Here is an 18,397-nt window from a genome sequence, read left to right as displayed (position 1 = left end):
AAACATCACCCCCTTTGCTCTCTGAATTTAACACCATAAGAAAGCCCCCAGGAGCATTCTGGAGATGCAAAGTGTTCCCTGCTGTCTTTGATCTGGTAGATGTTTTTTCTTGTGGTTGCTCATCTCTCTCTTGCCACCTTATCTAAAAACTTGGGAAGTATGTGAGGGGGGCACAGGTATTCCCAAATAGAGAGTCCTCTCCTACACACACACACACACACACACACACACACACACACACACACACACACACTGCTTAGAGTACTAGTGAATGTAGGACCAAATCTGTTTTGACAGCTACATGGGGGAGACAATTCAACATAGAGTTCTGGGCTTGGATTCAGCTCAAATTCTGGCTCAGACACTGACTAATTTTTCTCACCATGGGCAAATTAATTAACCTCTGTGCCTCAGTTTCCTTATTTGTAAAAGAGGGTAATTATAACTTCAGTATCTGCCAGCTAGCATCATTGTGAGGCTCATTGAGTAAGATGTGTATAATGTACTTTGCCAATTTTAATGTATACTGCAAATGTTGATTATTATCATCTATTATTACCTTCATGTATATGAGCTTAGACAAGCTGTTTCCCTTTGGTGGAACTTTGTTTCTTCATATATAAAATTAAGTGAATGGATGAGGTCCATGTTGGCAAACCTCTGGCATGTGTGCCAGAGCGGGCTGTTCCTTCCCCCTCTCCACACACACCTGATATTTCTCATATCACCCACACCTCTGCCCAGCAGCCCAACAGGAACACGTCCTTCCTCCCCTGTCTAAGGTAGGGCAGGGGCTCACATGCAGTGTGTGGGTTGCAGTTTGGGCGTTCAGTCTCTAAAAGGTTCACCATCACTGAACTAGGCCATCTAAAATCCCTTCCACTCCCAAAGCACATGATTCCATGATCAGAGACTCACCCTGTCTTTTGGAGAGAGGAAAGCCTTCAAGTGTGACAGGATGGAATCCTCCGAGGTTCCCTCCCTTATGTATGAGACTTGGGCCTTGGACAGTGGCTAAGTTGTCTGAATGATAATCTGTCCCTTGTTTCAAAATAAGTAAATTCATTCTAAGAGACCTAGAAGAGTAATTTGAAAGTAGCCCAGCCCACTGGGTGTTAGTGTTCAGATTAACAGGACCAAACCAAGAGAAGGTAAGAAGAAGAATGGCCCATGGAGTGGAGACAAGTAGAGAACCAATCTGAGTTTTTTAATGCATTTTGTTCCAAAGATAAGACCCTGTAATTTATGATGTTTAAATTATTTCTGAGGATAAGCTTTTTGAGGGATGATGCTTTCAACCTGCATAATTTGGGGCAAATGGTTTAACCTCTCCAGATCTGTATCTGTCCCAGGAGGAGATTGGATCAGATGGCATCTCATGAACCTTGGAAACAAGGACACCATAAATTGTGAGAGGCTTTGGCAAATCCAGTGTGCTTCTCTGAACAGGTAATAACTCACCTTCCTTGAGAGCTTTCAGGTTTGCAAAGAACTTTCATCATGGCAGCTCTGTGACATTCATAAGGGAAATCGTTTCATAACCTCCATTTTAGAGTTTGGTGAAGTAAAGCATTGAGAGGGATGCTATTTGCCCATGGTCACCCAACTAGTAAATTTCCCAGCAAAGATTCCAATTTCAAGGTGATAAATGTCTAAAACTACCCAGGATAAATTTTGTTGGGGGTTAGAGGGAAGAACAATAGATCATGGTCTGATAGGGAAGGAGGGAGATGGGTCAAAAGAGGGACCTCAAAGGCCATATAATCCAGTGCCCTTGGTTTTATAATGAGGAAAATGAGACTTGGGTCATTTGCCCACAATCTTAAGGGGAGTAAATATCTGAGTCAGAATTTGCACTCAGGTCCTCTGGCTTCAGAGACTCTGTTTTTTTCTACTGTTACACTTCATTTCCCAAACAACAGAGAGAACATCCCATTTTACAGAGGGTTCTCCCGGGATGGTTGTAAGCCAGGACTCCCTCCTGAGGATTAGGGATTTTTGTTAGAAGAGAGAACCTTCCTCTTGAGAGAAGTATGCCTCGCCTTGCTTTGCAAAGCCCCATTTGCCCTGGGTTAGTAACAACTCCAAGTGTTCTTTCTACCACCCAAGTAGAGAAATCTGAAAGGACTTCCGCAATGAAGACAAATGCAGGAAGGATGGAGGAAGAAACAAATGACTCTGAGGAAGAGCTGAGGGTGAACATTTATTTTTACTTGGAGAAAAAATGCTGCTGATCACCACATCCATTTTGGCACTTGCGAGCAGACAACCAGTAATGTTTTCACTGCAAATGTGACAGTCCAAAATTCCTAGAAAAATGTACAGTGTATGTGGGAAATCTTTACAGCAAAAAACAACAACAACAATAATAATAACTTTCAAAATAAAATGAGAAGTTTCCACAGAAAAGCACAAACACCGAGTGTGAACAGGAACAGTGATACAAGGATCCCACACTAGGCCTAGAATATAGATGGCGGAAGGCAGGGATAATGAGGGAGGGGAGAGGGAAAAGGGAGGAAAAATCTCCCAGCACCCCTAAGGCAGAAGTGCTGTAATTAAATGGGTTTCAAATTTAGCCTTGTAATTAGCAATCAAATTGCAAACCAAGATAAGCCAGAGCATAAATTACATAGAAAAGCTTTGCTCAAATTAAAATGAAAAATCTTCCTAATGTTTGTTTCCAAATGACAGCACGAAAGCCTTAGCACACTGGAGCCTACTCTTTTGTGGACCTGCCTGGACCATGTCTGCCACTTTGCCCTTGATTCTGCAAACAAGGTCATGGACAATCCAGTAGTTCCTGGCCTCCAGAAATCCTATCAGGAAAAACAAACCAAACCATTCCCAGTAGGGTGGTTGGTGGTAAAGAGTCAGAATGATAGGAGGCTCTAAGCCTAGCCAGCTAACATTTCTCAGACATACCCCCAAATTGTGGATGACGTTTGGAGAAAAGGACCAGGGAACCCCACTCATTCTCTTGGGAAGGAAGATAGGAATAGGCTTATTCTGGCCTCAAAATAAGCTTTTCCTCCCTAGCACTTTGACATGGGCTCTCCAGATGTAGAGAAATCCAGTAGGTGCTCTCCAAGTAAAGAGGGAAGAGAGACCCACTTTCATGTTGGTCAAATCAGGAGGGATGGAGAGGAAGGAAGGGCTCATAGACAGAGTGAATAAGATGTCCTCTCATCATCTCCCTCTCTCTTTGTATGGGGGACAGGGAGGGAAGACAGGAGGAAGAGTCCCCGGACCAGGCATTTCCTTCTGGTTTCACTCAAAAACCATTGGAGTTGACTAAAAGAGGGGGTTGGGGGAGGGGGGAGTGGGAAGAGAGTATACAATGCTTTTAATACTTTAAGTGATTACATCTACCCTTTAAAATGACAATTCTCTTGCATCTGGTTCCTGCCCTGGATCTCTTACTGCTGAGAAACGGGCAGCTCATCCTTAGCTTTCTCTGCCTCCTTCAAGGCATTAATTACTGGTAACCACGGTGAAGGCAGTTCAGGGATGGTTTTCTTGGCTTGAGTTAAGTGGTTAATAGCCGTGTAGAGACGTCCTCGGGGGCCTGCTTCCTGCTCAGAGTAATACATCTCTAGGGCTGCAGGAGTACAGTGCTTGTGCTGAGAGAGAGAGAGAGAGAGAGAGAGAGAGAGAGAGAGAGAGAGAGAGAGAGAGAGAGAGACAGACAGACAGAGAGAGACAGAGAGAGAGAGAGAGAGAGAGAGAGAGAGAGAGAGAGAGACAGAGACAGAGACAGAGACAGACAGAGAGAGAGAGAGAGAGAGAGAGAGAGAGAGAGAGAGAGAGAGAGAGAGAGAGAGAGAGAGAGAAGAGGTTGGTTGTCAATTCATGGAGAAGTAAAAGTATTTCATTGATTCATAGAGTCATGGAATCTCAAAGCTAAAAGGAGTTTCAAAGATCATTAGCCCAGCCCAGATCTGAACAATACCCACTACAATAGCCCTGACAGAGATGGAGGACTCACTACCTCCTGAGGAAACCTCTTCCCTTTGTGGACAGCTCTCATTATTAGGTCAAGCAGAGCAGATCCAATGTCTCTAGAGCCATAAGATAGCCCTTCAAACATTGGAAAATAGCTGTATGGTTCCCTTTAAGTCTTCTCTAGGCTAAGAATCTCCAGTTCTTTTGCCACTGTAGTTACCCTTTTCTCATAATACTTCAGCATGTCAGTGTCTTCTCTAAAATGTGATACCTAGAATAGAATACAGTGTTCTAGCTGTGGCTCAGTGAGGCAGATCACTACTTCTCTTGTATTAAACACTACATTTTTATTAAATAGCCCAAGACCACATTAGCTCCTCTAGTTGCCATGACTAACATTCTGTTGACTCATAGTTAGTTGGCAATTCACCAAAATTCCCAAGGACTTCTTTTTAATCTTAAGTTAAAGATATTTTATTTTCCCAATTACATGCAATAACAATCCTCCACATACGTTCAAGGTCTTTTTCTTATGAACCATCATCTAGCCAGACTTCTCTTATCCAATACTTGGACAGTTAGGTGGCTTTTTTGAACAAGGAATGTAGTACTTTATAGTTACTCTTATTACATTTCATCTTTCTAGAGGACAGTTTTGGACAGATTCATTTTCTTTATCATAGTCACTGAAAATAAATGTAAAATTGGCCAAGAACAAATCCAATTACTTATGACAAAGAATGTTATTTACCTTCAGAGAAAGAACTTTTTGAAGCATACTGTTTTCACTTTATTTTATTTGTGTGTGTTTTTGTATTGAGGTTTTGATTTTATGTGAGGATTAAATCACAACATGACCAATATGAAAATGTTTTGCATGATCAGACATGTATAACCCAGATCAAATTGCTTATCCTCTCTGGGGTGGGGGGAGAGGAGGAAAGGAGACAATTTGGATCTTATAATTTCAGAAAACATGTTTAAAATTGTAATTATATATAATTAGAAAAATAAAATATTTTTTAAAAAAGGATAAATCTAGTTAGAATCATCAGCTTGGAACCCCTCAGAAATAAGGGCCTTGAATTCACATGCAACAGAACCTAGAGACTTCACCTTACTGAAGAAATAAGAGTAATATGAATGACTGGTTTCTTTAGAACAGGCAGCCCTCTTTGTTCCTTTCCTTCTGATGCCTAATATCAAAGTATCAGGATTCAACTTATCCAAAACCTAATCCCTGGATAGGATGGATTTTCTCACTTCTTTGATCCTTTTAGGGACTCTCAGTAACAGAGTTACTAATCATTGTTCAAACTGAATTGAGTCCAAATGATTTAATAACGATTTACTGGTCTCATTTATTCTTATTTCCCATGTATCTACCAAGGAAAAGGTAGATTATTCAGACATCTTTATTAATTGGCCAATTCGAATTTCTTTTTATTTGGCTTTTCTCTCTACCTTCTTCCTCAACATACTCGGGCCTTCTTAACTCCATCTACCCACTAGAAATAGCATGACCTACAAACTACTCCCTTGCTTCAGAGGAATTGGCACTTTTCTCTGAATGAGTCTACTTAGACAATGCCCTACTTTGGAATGACAGTTGTCTGGACGCTTTAGAGTTAAGTGGGATTCCACTTAACTTAATTGCCAATTATCTGATGTCTCTGAGTCTCTCCTCCAACTCTAGATTTGCGGGTGGGGAAAGGTCTCAAACTCAACTTCTTGTGGATTCCATCCATCTCTCTTGAGATATTTTTTAAAAGCATGGATTAGTTGCCAACACATACATGCTCATCAGCCTTTGACTCAAGGTAGAATTTGCTGAATTCCCTAGTATGACACTGAAATGTTCAGGCAAGACTTTCCTTTACCTTTAACCACTGAAGTCTGTAAGAATTACCGAACAGTTACAGATTAACTGTCACAAATCATTCCAGCATAGTACCAAAAGGTCCCTGATGGCTGAAATTTTGTAGGAAAATAGACATGGTCATTTCTCCTGAGTGACAAAGCTGACCCTTTGAAGCACAAGCAGGGTTTGCATGGATAGAAAAGGGAGATCAATGGCAAATTCTACACATCAGCCTCTAAGGTGGAGCACTCGAACTTGGTAACTAAAGGAGAGGGGAGTTGTTTGATCTGGAATGATTTATAATAGCTCATATTTGTATGGTACTTTACAGATTGCCTAATCTCATTGGGTCTTCCTTGCAGGGTTATCATAAATATTGTTCTTGCTGAGAGATGAATCTGAGCTTCGGAGACCTTGACTAGCCTAAAAGAACACACTAAATAAATGGCATCATGCCTCAAACCCAGTTTTCTGACTTCACAACTGCTAGTGACGTCTTAGCTGCCAAATATGATGGTCTTTTTTCTGACCTAATCCTTCTCTACTGGTCTACATTTGACAGTATTGACCAACCTTTCCTTTGGAAGATTTCTTGTTTTTCTGGGAATTTGTGGCATTACTCTTTCCTTGTCTGCCTCCTATCTGTATGACTGCTCTTTCTCAGCTTCCTTTGCTGGATCTTCCACTTTGGGTCCCCCAAGGCTCTGTTCTGGATCTTCTCTCATCTCTCTCTCTCTCTTTCTCTCTCATCTCATTTCATCTTTCTCTCTATCTCTCCATCTTCCTCCCTCCCCCCCCTCTTTCCTTTGTCTGTCTTTTGGTCTCTCTGTCTCTGTCTCTCCTTCCTTTGTATTTCTGTCTGTCTGTTGGTGTCTTTCTCTGTGTGTGTGCCTCTTCATTTCTATCTCTCCTTCCTCTCTGTCTCTGTTTTTCTATCTGTCTGTCTACCTGTATCTATTTTTCTCTCTCTACTTTGTATCTGTCTGTATCTCCTTATTGGCCTCTCTCTGTCTCTTTCTCTCTCTTCATCAGCTCCCCTACTTCTGGCTCTCATCTCTAGCAGATGATTCTCAGATCTATATAGTCTCACCTCTGATCTTCAGTCCAGATCACCAGTTACCTACTGGACATTTTCATATTGGATTCATCTTCCCAGTGCTCGGCATAGAGTGTGTGTTTTACAAATACGTGTTGACTGATACAAGGAAATATAATGAAGAAAAATACAAAGGTAGGAAGGCCAAAGCAATAGTTAGGGCAGAGTGGTTCAGTGCCTGTGGAATGGAGCAACATGGACTAAAGCTGGAAAGATAAGAGGCCATAGATGATGGTAACATGGCAATTTGCATACCAAACAAACAAGGCTGAACTTTAGTTAGGAAGTAACAAGGAACCATCTGAGTAAAGGCATGATGAAACTAGATCTATGCATTAAGATTCAGGCAGCTTGAAGGATGGATTGGGGATGGGGATTATAATCTAACAATAGAAAATCTATTGAACAAGGCAATAGTCTAGAGGCAGATAGTAAATAGCCCTAGAGAGGAGAGTGACAGTAGGAATAGAGTGATGGGGAGGGTAGTCTCAGGTATAGACATCAAACATGTAATATTGAATGGCAGAAAGAATTGTCAGAGGGGAAAAATGGTTAGATTAGGGGATTTAAAGTTATTTTTTGTGCCATCGATCCTTGAGGCAGTCTGATGAAGCCCAAAACCGTTCTCAGAACAATGTTTTTAAATGCATAAAATTAAATACATAGTGGTAAAAAATTATTAAAATACAATTATCTATTAAAGAAAAAAGTTCATGGACTCTAGGTTGAGGACCTTGGTTTAAAGTAAAAGATAATAAATTAAATTATAGAACTGTTGCTTTTTGGAAATGTCAGGGTAACTCTGAGGTGGAGATATCCTTTAGACAAGAACATTTGAGGTATGGTTTTGGCTAGGATGGCTCCTGGGGTCTTTTCCAGCTCTAACATTGAACCCATCACCCTCAGCATTGAAGGGCCTGGTATGGTTTATGTCAAGAAGCATAATAACGCTGTAAAGGGTTATATCTCAGAATATAATCTTCAACTGTAGATTAGATTAATACCTGGATTGATTATTAGTCTAAGTCTAACAATTTTGGAAGGTAGAGAAGTGGTACAGTGAATAGAGTGCCAAGTCATCTCTCTGAGTTCAAATCTGTCTTTAGACACTTCCTAACTGTGTAATCCTGGGCAAATCACTTAACCCTGTTTGCCTCAGATCTTCTGTCTTTAAAGTGACTGGAGGAGGAAATAGCAAAATACTCCAGTGTCTTTAACAGGAAAAATCCAAACCAGTTCATGAAGAGTCAGACATGACTGGAAAATGAATAAAGAACAACAAAACTGTACTTTTAGAGATTTAGATGTACTAGAATATGGCCATAAAAATTCTTCCCAGTGTACATATTGAATAGGCAGACTTTTGATGAAACTGGTAACATATAAACTAAATTAATAAAACTAATAAACTATTGGAACTTTTTAACTTTCATTCTACATAAGAAATATGTAATATTTATAAAATATGTAGTATTAAGAAAACATTTATTAATGTGTGATTCTAAGAGAGACTGGCTGGAATAAACCTGGAGATAAGAAACATCAATATAAAACTAGTAAAAGTTCAGAGATTGCTAACCAGTTGGCTTGAACTTTGGTCTAGAAATTTGGTTTTGCTTGTAAAAGATCACTCTCTTACAAATATGAATGATATGGAAATAGATTTTGAGCAATAATACATTAATACATGTATAACCCAATGGAATTGCTTGTCAGTTCTGGGGGGGACAGAAGAGGGGAAGGAGAGAATATGAATCATGTAACCATGGAAAAATATTCTAAATCAATCAACAGATAAATAAACTATTGATGAAACAAACAAAAGAACTCCCTATACAATCTAGCCTAATTCCAAATCAAGCATTAGAAATGCTCCTTAACTCATCAAAGCTTTGATCCTACCCAACTTTAGGAGGTCTACATTTGAGGGGAGTAAAGAAAAGACAAAGTCAGCTAGGAGACATGAGGATAAGCCAGGCACTGTGCTAAGCATTTTACAATCATCTCATTTGATCCTCAGAACCCTGTAAGGCACGTGGTGTTATATCCCCATTTTATAGTTGAGGGAAACTGATGCATACAGAGGTTAAATGACTTTCCCAGGGACACACAGCTAGTTAATGTCTGAGGTACCTCTCCACTGCTGTACCTAGCTGCCCAAGGGAAGAAGGAGCCTTGACTGATTTATTTATTAGCTTCTTTTCGTCTGTGACAGTACTAACTATGAAATGTTTAATTCAGTTATATTTCTAGGTTTTATGAACCTCTTCAACTAAAACTCTACTGAGTTGACTCACTGATGTGCGGACAGGTTATCCTGAAGTCTTGAGAACTCTGATGGAAGGTTTTAAGTTCTATCAGTTGTATCCAAGATGGTAGGACTTTAAACATGGGTCTACCCATGGACTGGCTTCTGAGAACAAGCCTACCTAAATAAAGAGAAGCTTATCCCCACAAGATTGACCTTACTGTAAATAAATATTAGTTGTGACAACTTAGGGAAACTGTTTCTGAAAGCATGGAAGAGTATTTTTCATAATAGAGAAATCATGAATTTTTTGAAGCATCATTAGCTTAGGGGAGGAGACTAGATTTCCAATTTCATTGGTATTCACTCTTCCAATGCAAGTTAGTGGCTAAAATGGCTCAGTGGATAGAGCTCTGAGACTGGACTAAAAGAGTCATGAGTTCAGATATGGTCTCAAACACCTAGGCCACTCACTTAACTGCTGTCTGTCTCAGTTTCCTCATCTGCAAAATGAAGATAATAATAACACCTTCTTACAGGATTTTTTTGAGAATCAAGTGAAATAATATCTGTAAAGTACAGAGCCTGTTAGTACATAGTAGACTCTTAATCATTCAATTAATCAATCAAGATGTAAATAAGGTTTAAAGTATTTGAAAATTTGAATGAAACCAGATGATGAAATGAATTCATACTGGTGGAAAGAAATAGCTATATCACAAGTCTATGTATATTAGAGAAGGAATTCAAGGAAGAAAATCAAGTAAATTTTGTGAACACTTTGAGGAATCAGACCCTTGTTTCTATTTTCAACAAGTAAGAAGGTAAAGGAGTGATCTCAAAGTGTTGATTTTAAAGAAAAATATCCAAGTGGATAAAAGAATTGTTCATGGAGAATGAATGTGAAAGTGTGGCACAGTGTTGTAAGAACTATGGCAAGAGACCTGAAGTTCAGGATAAATCAGGTCTAGGAAAAGGAGATAATTAATGCAGAGATAGGTCTGGTAAGTGGGTTATTTAACTAATGTTGGTGATCTTTTTGAAAGATCTTGGAAACTGGAAAATGTTCTAAATTTCCAGTAATTTTCAAGGCTTGGTTCTCTCATTGCTACCTTCCCTTGTACTCCTATGCCATGTTCAGCTGAATAGGATCACAGAATGTTAAATCTGGAAGGAATCTTAGAGATCACCTTGTCTCATTCTTTTATTTTACAAGTGAGGAAACTGAGGTCCAAAGATTCACCAGGTCAACAGTATCAGAACAAGACTTCACCCAGATTTTAATTTTTTTCCCTCTCACTATTCCATAACTACTCCACTTTATAAAAGAAGGCATAAAGTAGACTTTTTTCATGACCTCTACAGGAATACAATATTCCTACCCCCAAATTGTCTGTTTATGTATGAAATTTACAAATACACACATGTAAAAAAACACAACATGAAATTTACAAACACACACACAAAACAACATGAAATTTATAAACACACACACACAAAACAACATGAAATTTATAAACACACACACAAAACAACATGAAATTTTCAAACACACACACACCAAAACAACATGAAATTTACAAACACACACACATGTAAAAAAACACAACATGAAATTTACACACTGTTATGTTTGTAATAACCGGGTTATTGGGAAGCTGATGGGGTCCCCTGGAATTCTGGGTGAGGCTTCACCCTGTATTTTGCTGGAATTCCATGCTGCCATTTTCAATATTACACACACACGCAAAAAAACACAACATGAAATTTACAAACACACACATGCAAAAAAGCCATGAAATTTACAAACACACACACAAAAACACAATATGAAACTTACAAACATACACACAGAAAAAAAATAACATGAAATTTACAAACACAAATAATCATCATCACATCCCTGTCTGCCATTATTATATAGAGGTAGGCAGTGGGAGATAGTGGAATGAGTAACTGGACTGGGGATGGGAGTGTTTAAAGATTGGTCTCCAGGGCTAGCATGAGTCTCTGTATAATCCTGAACAAGTCACTTCTCCTTAGGGATCCCATTTTTCTCATCTGTAACATGAAGTTGGTTCCTGATCTCTAAGACTCTAGCTCCAATCTTTTGCTAGCACTCCTTGAAACTTTACTTTTTTTGGTTAAATATGCCTTATTTAACATGCAAGGCACTCCCCCCTCCCCCCTCCCCCAGAAATCTCCACAATCTCTGCTTTGGCCCATTAGGGCTGCTGGAGTCATTCAATTTGCAACTTCATTCTTGCTTTACCTCCATTTATTGTAGAAACCTGATTAACAAAAGCTAATGGAGGATAGAGAAAGCTATCAGAAGTGGGTATAGAGAAGGGGGTGTGTGGGAAGAGAAAGGGGTCAAGGGAAGGTTTTGACACAGGCCAGGCTCTTTCTATCTTGGAACAATCTCTATGTCATAATCTATTTATTTATTGATAACTGTATGTATGTAGATACATATATCACTTCAGCTTTCAAAATAGTAAGAAAGTCTCTATGATCTCAGTGCATCAATAGAAAAGGGAGATGCCTGAATCATAAAGATGAGGAATTTATTCTTTCATATCTAGTTACAGCCCCTCACTTCCTGTGTCTTCAGGATCCCATGCAGGAAGCCCAGTGTGTCCTCCACATCTTTTATGGCTCTGTCCAGTCTATTTTTAAATAAGCCAAGGGAGAAGACTTCCAACACTTTACTTGGGACATCAATCTCCCTTTAAAGCATCAGCAAACTCCCCAGATAAAGTGTCAGTGTTATCTGCATTTTTTTTCATCCTTGTCCCCCCAAGTTGTGTAATCAGACTGAAGAATTTCTCTTCTTCCTCTGAATATTTGCCAGATGGCAAGGTTTAGCTGCTGTATTGCGATAGGGGAGGGAGTGGGTAGGATTGGAGTGAGGACTAAGGGGAAAGGAAGTAATTAACTGGGGAGAAAGAGGTATAAGTAAACCCTAAAACAAACCCAGAAAACTTGTAACAGTCATTGGTTGTAATAGCAGCTCCCTTCCTTGGTACTTCCCCTGTTCCTGCCAGAGATTTTTATTGTTCCCATCTCCAAATGGCAGGAAGGTTTGCCAATATAGTCCTGGTTGGACCATCAATTCCAGTAGAGGGTGAATGAGACTCCTCAGTCATCGTCAGTGTTATCAGTACTGCTTAATCACAATTTGTGTAGTTACAGATATCATATTCACTTTACAGATTAGGAAACTTTGTAATGACTTGTCCATAATCACTTAAGTAGTAATGATAGTACCATTGTATGGTGGAAAGAGAACTGGTTTTGTAGTCAAAGGATCTGGGATCAAATCCAGGCTCTGCAACCAACCAGTATTATTTGGGATATGCCATTTATCCTCTGTAAAGTTTCATTATTCTCATAAATAAAAGCTACGTGAACATGTTGAGAGCCTCGTGGCTCTAAGCTTATGATCTTTTGATATCTGTGATGCTCTTCCGAATTTCCTTCCACTATATCCCAGCATCCCTTTGGAAACTGCAGATAAGAGGGAGAAACAGACCCAGAAAGGCAGTTCTTTTTTGGGGGGTGGGCTCAGTTTTTCTGTCTGTGGCACAGCTAGTGAGAACATTCAAAACACAGGGAATGACTTGGAAATTAAGAGAAGGATGTGATGTTACTGTCCCCAGAGGAGATTCTCTGAACATGAGGAGTCTGCACCCAATTCACTAAGCTGGAAGGGATGAGAATTGGCCCCAATACTGGAGATTGGCCCTTTTGAAATTCACTTAAACTCAAGGATCTGATTCAAGATACTGAATTAATGGAGACAGAAAGAGAGAATGAAGTCTGAAAATTAAACCCCTTGATAAAACATATTCATTTCCTACCACCTGTTCCAAAGCCTCTTGAGTTTTCTAAAAGTTTAAAATACACAGCAGTGAAGTGAAACAAACCATTCTCTGTGACATGCCTTCCTGCACTTCATTATGAAACAGTCCAGTGTTCCAACAATCAGACAAATATTTATTAAGCGCCTTCTATGTGCTAGTTATTGTTTAGGCTTTTTCAGTTGTGTCCAACTCTTCATGACCCCATTTAGAGTTTTCTTGGCAGAGATCCTGGAGTAGTTTGCCATTTCCTTCTCCATTTCGTTTTACAGAGGAAGAAAATGAGGCAAACAGCATTAAGTGACTTGCCCAGAATCACACAGCTACTGTGTCTGAGGTCAGATTTGAACTCAGGTCTTCTTGACTCAAGGCCAGTGCTCTATCCACCTAGCTGCTCCAATCCCATATGCCAAGCACTGGGCTAAATACAGTAGAAAAGAGGGATGAAGTAGAGAAAAGTATTTAAATTTCCCAAGATCACACCTCTTTTGGTTACCTTTCAATTAAAGTAGTTCATACATGTATAGAGCTTTAATGTTTACAAAACACATTTATGACAAAATCTCTGCAAGGCATGAAGTAAACATATTATTATTCCCATTTTGATGATGAGGAACCAGAGGCTCAGAGAGCTTAGTGGCTGGCCCAAGGTCACACACCTAGGATAGGGGCAAGAATTCCATTTCAGTTCTCCCAAATCCATTTTTCTTATCACAGAGGAGTCCTCACAGAAGACTTGAAGGGTTTAGCTTGGAAGTGGGAAGAAAGAACTGAAGGGAACAGTGACTTTCAAGATTTCCCCTCTAGTGCCTTACAAAAAGTGGACATCAGGATATAGGAGAGCATCAGCTTAAGCTAAGAAGAGCAGGAAGAGAAGGAGGAAAATGGCAATGCTTAATGGCCAAACCACCTCTTCCAGGATACTCTCCTACAGCCTTTGTTGGGAATACTCACTGGATCTTCTGGTCTCAAAATACTTTATGGTCTTCTAATTACTTATATTCTCATTGAAATGATATTTACCCACATCCTTAATTTATGTATATGAGTCTATGGAAATTGTAGAGTTGGTTAAAATTGTTCACCTTTCCATTTGTAGAATCTCTTGCCATTGACACCACTCAATAGATGGTCATCAATATAGCAAAGAATCCCCATTCTCTTTCAGCATGTATGAACAACTTTTTTGGGGTAAAATGTTCTTTAGGAGATAGCAAGTTGGGCTTCCTCCTTGGGGGAAGCTTCTTCCAAAGTGTAGGCAATGAAGCGTTAGCACCATACCTTAAACACAAAGCCCTCTGGGCAGCTTAACTGGTCATACCAGAGAGCCTTGTACATGACCAGCATGAGGAGACAGGCTAGGAACGCCATCGTGATGAGAATGAGCCCCGTCAACTAGAAAGAAAAAAGAGAGAGAGAGAAAAAAAAAAAGACAATGAGTGAGTGTGGTGCCATGGGCATTACTGGGCAGAAACAGATTGGATTAAGTGACCAGCCAAGCTCCTCTCCAATTCAGAGTTGCTGTGACCCTTATTAACTGTCTCAAGTCTTGGTCCTTCTTCAAATATGGCTGTCAACCTTGGTCTTTACCTTACGTGTCATCAATTCTGGTGGTGTATCCTGCAAAGACAAACTGTGTGAGCAAGATTTGTAAGGCAAACTGCTTTCCTAAAGCTCAGCAATTAGGGAGTACTAAGGCTCAAAGAAACTTTGAGAGGCTAGTTTGTCAAATTAGGGTGCAATGGGTGAAAATCACTGAACTGGGGTTCTGGAGACCTGGCTTCTAGATCCATTAGCTAGCTACAGTCTGAGAAAACTGTCTGAGCAGCCACTCTCACCTCTATACAGTGAGAGGCTTGGGAAAAGATTAGAGTTCTCTAAAGCAGAGCTGTTAAACTCCCTGACTGCCCTTGAAAGTGGCCCTCAATGCTTCTGACTGGTCAGAATCAGATTAAAATTTTGTTGAGAAACTCAACAAAAGAAATTAAAATATAATGATACATGAATCATTATTTTGATGTTTTCTAAGTCAATAAGCAGTTGAAGGGAACCGATTCTATTTCAATTTGGTACCATGCTGGAAAGAGTCAAGAAGACAAGTTCAAATCCAAACCCAGACACTGGACAAGTTACTTGACACCTCTGTCTTCCTCAGTTCCCTGGATTGTAAAATGGAGATAATTCCAGAGTGGTTGTGAGGATCAAATGAGATGAGATGCTGAGCATAGTGTCTGACATATAATAGCCATCTAATAAATGCTTGTTCTCTTCCCCCTTCTAAAGTCTTTTCTAGCTGACCTTCTCTGACTCTCCCACTGCTAAAATTTAAGTGTATGTAGTTTTCCACATGAATAAAGAGATTTATCTGAGAATGGAAGGTGAATGTTAAAGCAACTTTGTTTTCTCAATAGTTAGTGGATTCTTTAGTAATTGAGAATCCATTTGAAGAGGAAATTCTGATTTTTAATTTTCCCCATTATTTATTTTGAACATTCATTAAATTTTTTTTGAGTTACAAATTCTCTCTCCCACTCCTTACCCACCCATTAAGAAGGCAAGTGATAGTATATTCATTATATATGTGAAGTCACACAAAACATGCTTCCAATTTTTGCCAGGTTGAGAATTGTGAGAACTCTTACATGAAGTATTGGCTCAGAGAATTTGGGTTCAAATCCCACCTTTTTCACTACCTGTATGCCTTGGATAAGTTTCTTCACCTCTTTTGGCCTCAGTTCCTTAGCTCTAAAGGAGGAAATTGAACTCAATGGCCTTTAAGATCTCTCTTATTTCTAAATTTAATCTCCTACATGAGAAAAGGGAAGAAAGACAGACTTCATCTTGTCCATAATCTGAGTGCAAACTAAAATAGGTGCTCAAAGAAAATACTCATGACCTTTCTCACAATTCTCCACCTTTCAAAAACTGGGAGTTCATATTGAAGTATGACCTTAAAAAAGTCATTTAACCTCTAAGTGCCTCAGTTTCCTCATCTGTAAAATGAGGAGGTTGGACTCCAGGGTACCTAAGGAACTCTCCAACCCTAGATCTATGGTCCTTAAAAATCAGACAACATGTTAAGCTTTTGCTAAGAAATGGATTAAATATAGCCATGGACACTAGCCTGGGGCAAGTAGGGGATGTTGGAAAGATCATTAGGCCTAAAGATTAGAGGACACCATTGAACCTTCAAGCTGGAAGGAACTATAACAAACTTCCATCTTGGCCAGCCCATTTATTTTACAGATGAGAAAAGGCATATCAGGTTAAAGCTTTTCTATCTTACAGATGGAGAAACTGAGGACCAGGAAGGGACAATGATTCTCTAGTTTCACGCAGATAGCAAGTTACAAAATCTTGAGTCTATTTTCTGATTTCAGATTTGATACAGATCAATTTTCATCCTGGAGGATAAAGCACGCACAGTGGCTGCAAGGTTTCAACCTTATTCCTCTCTGTCTTTTCCAATGGTCTGAGCTTATTTCATTTGGTCATTAGAAGAGGGATGGAAAGGTTCATTTGCATAGCTTTGCCATTATTAGGTCAATGACCCTCAGCTCAGTTCTAAGAGTTAATAGTGTCCTGATAAAATGATAATGATTTTTTAAAAATTGTATCTCTCCTCCTTTTGAGCCCAGATGTAATTCTAAAACCAATCTTCAGACTTGATTGAGAAACTCCTCTTGGCAGCCTTAACTGCTACATGATAAGCCTGGATCTGAAGTACCATCCAAGCCATTTCACGCACACTTGCCTTTAGGTGTTCCACAGAATTAAGTTCCAACAGGATATTGAGTTTAATGATGAAAGCATTTCATTGTTTCTCCACTCCTGTCCAATGATGTATTAGAGGGCTTGTCTGCTCTGTGATCCTGGCACAATGGAACAACCATTGGCTATGGAATCATAGGATCTGGGTTCAAGTTCCACCTCTGATGCTTTCTACCAAAGCAATGTTGGGCAAATCACCTAATTTCTTTGGATCTCAGTTTATTCATCTATAAATTGGGGAGATTGGGTTAGATGGCTTGTGAGTTCCCTTTTAGCTGTAGATCCATGATCCTCTATATAGTTAAGAACAGGTCAATTATCTTGGTAGCATCTAAGATTCCCAAGGTTTGGGATGAGAGAATAAGGGAATCAGGGTCTTATGTAAAGAATGGCAAGAGTAGAGAACAAGGAAAGAGGAGGAATAAATTACAAGGAGGCAGTCAGAAGTTTCAGAGTATGGCCATATTGGACTGTCTCGAGTCCAAAGATTTTTGTTGTTTTTGTTTTATTTTTCATTAGAGGGAAACTCATCCTTTAGCTTGATGATAGAGGCAGAACTAATCCCAACTTCATTGGGAAGTCCAGGCAATGTAACCACTTGAATTAGATTCAGAGAAGTGATTTCAAGACCCTTCCCTAGACATGCCACGAAAAGAACTGCAAGTTGCCTAGATGATGTCAGAGAGTCTGTCCTTTCCTAAGGAAGCAGCAACTGAGGAAGACAGATATAGAAACAAACATGCTTTCTTGATGGATAAACTTTCAAATTAAGGGCAGTATTTCAGGTGGAAATGTCAAGATGAATATAGCTCAACTCTTTCCTTGAACATTTACTAACTGTGTGACCTTAGGCAAGTCACTTCACCTCTTTCTACCTCCATTTCTTCATCTACAAAAAGGGGACAATAATTGTACGTTGTGAGGCTCAAATGAGCTAATTTTTAAAGTATTTTCTAAACTTTAAGGCACTATATGAATGTAACCTATTTAACTAGAGAAAATGTCAGGTTAGAGAAAGACAAAGGCAGATCCTAATCAACTTATATTTAATAAACATGTAAAAACAGTCTCTTTGCCTTCAAGGAGGTGTCACTCTGCTGAAGGAAAAACATGAATATAAGTAAGTAAATATGAATATATATATATAGTAAATACCATATAATTTGAGGAAGGGAAAAGTCCTTCCAATGGTAAAGGTAAAGGCATCCTGTAGGCACTGGTAAAATATGAAATACTTCTTGAATTTTCATGTTTTCCTATGCCAGAAAAAATCAGTATAGCTGAAGAAAGTAGACCAGTAAATATTTAGCTCCTATATCAAGGAGAGATTAATCCCAAGGGCTGAGAGTCTTTTGCCCTGAAAGTAGCAGAGAGGTAGAATAACTACTCTACTGGGGAGAGAGAGGGAGAGGGAGAGAGACAGAGACAGAGAGACAGAGAGATATAAAGATGGAGGGAGGGAAAGAGGGAGGGAGACAGAGAGGAGAGAGGGAGGGAGGGAGAGAGGGAGTGGGAGAGGGACAGAGAAAGAGGGAGAGGGAGAGAGACAGAGAGAGGGGAGGGAGGAAGAGAGAGAAGGGGGAGGGAGAGAGAAAGAGACAGAGAGAGACAGA

General features: G+C 39.5%; 1 protein-coding gene across 1 annotated transcript in view; it reads right to left on the bottom strand.

Annotated features, from left to right (window-relative positions):
- Positions 1-3,419: 3,419 nt before the first annotated feature.
- CALY (calcyon neuron specific vesicular protein) overlaps positions 3,420-18,397 on the bottom strand; it is a 28,321-nt gene continuing 13,343 nt past the window's right edge. The window contains exons 3-4 of the mRNA XM_044662874.1: positions 14,295-14,408; positions 3,420-3,623 (exon numbers count right to left, since the gene is read on the bottom strand). Coding sequence (XP_044518809.1) covers positions 3,420-3,623; positions 14,295-14,408 — 318 coding nt within the window. The remainder of the gene's footprint in view (positions 3,624-14,294; positions 14,409-18,397) is intronic.

Source organism: Gracilinanus agilis, chromosome 2 (genome assembly GCF_016433145.1).
Source record: "Gracilinanus agilis isolate LMUSP501 chromosome 2, AgileGrace, whole genome shotgun sequence".
NCBI classification, from domain to species: Eukaryota; Metazoa; Chordata; class Mammalia; order Didelphimorphia; family Didelphidae; genus Gracilinanus; species Gracilinanus agilis.
The sequence above is the reverse complement of the archived record's forward strand: the minus strand, read 5'-3'. Positions and strand labels throughout refer to the sequence as shown.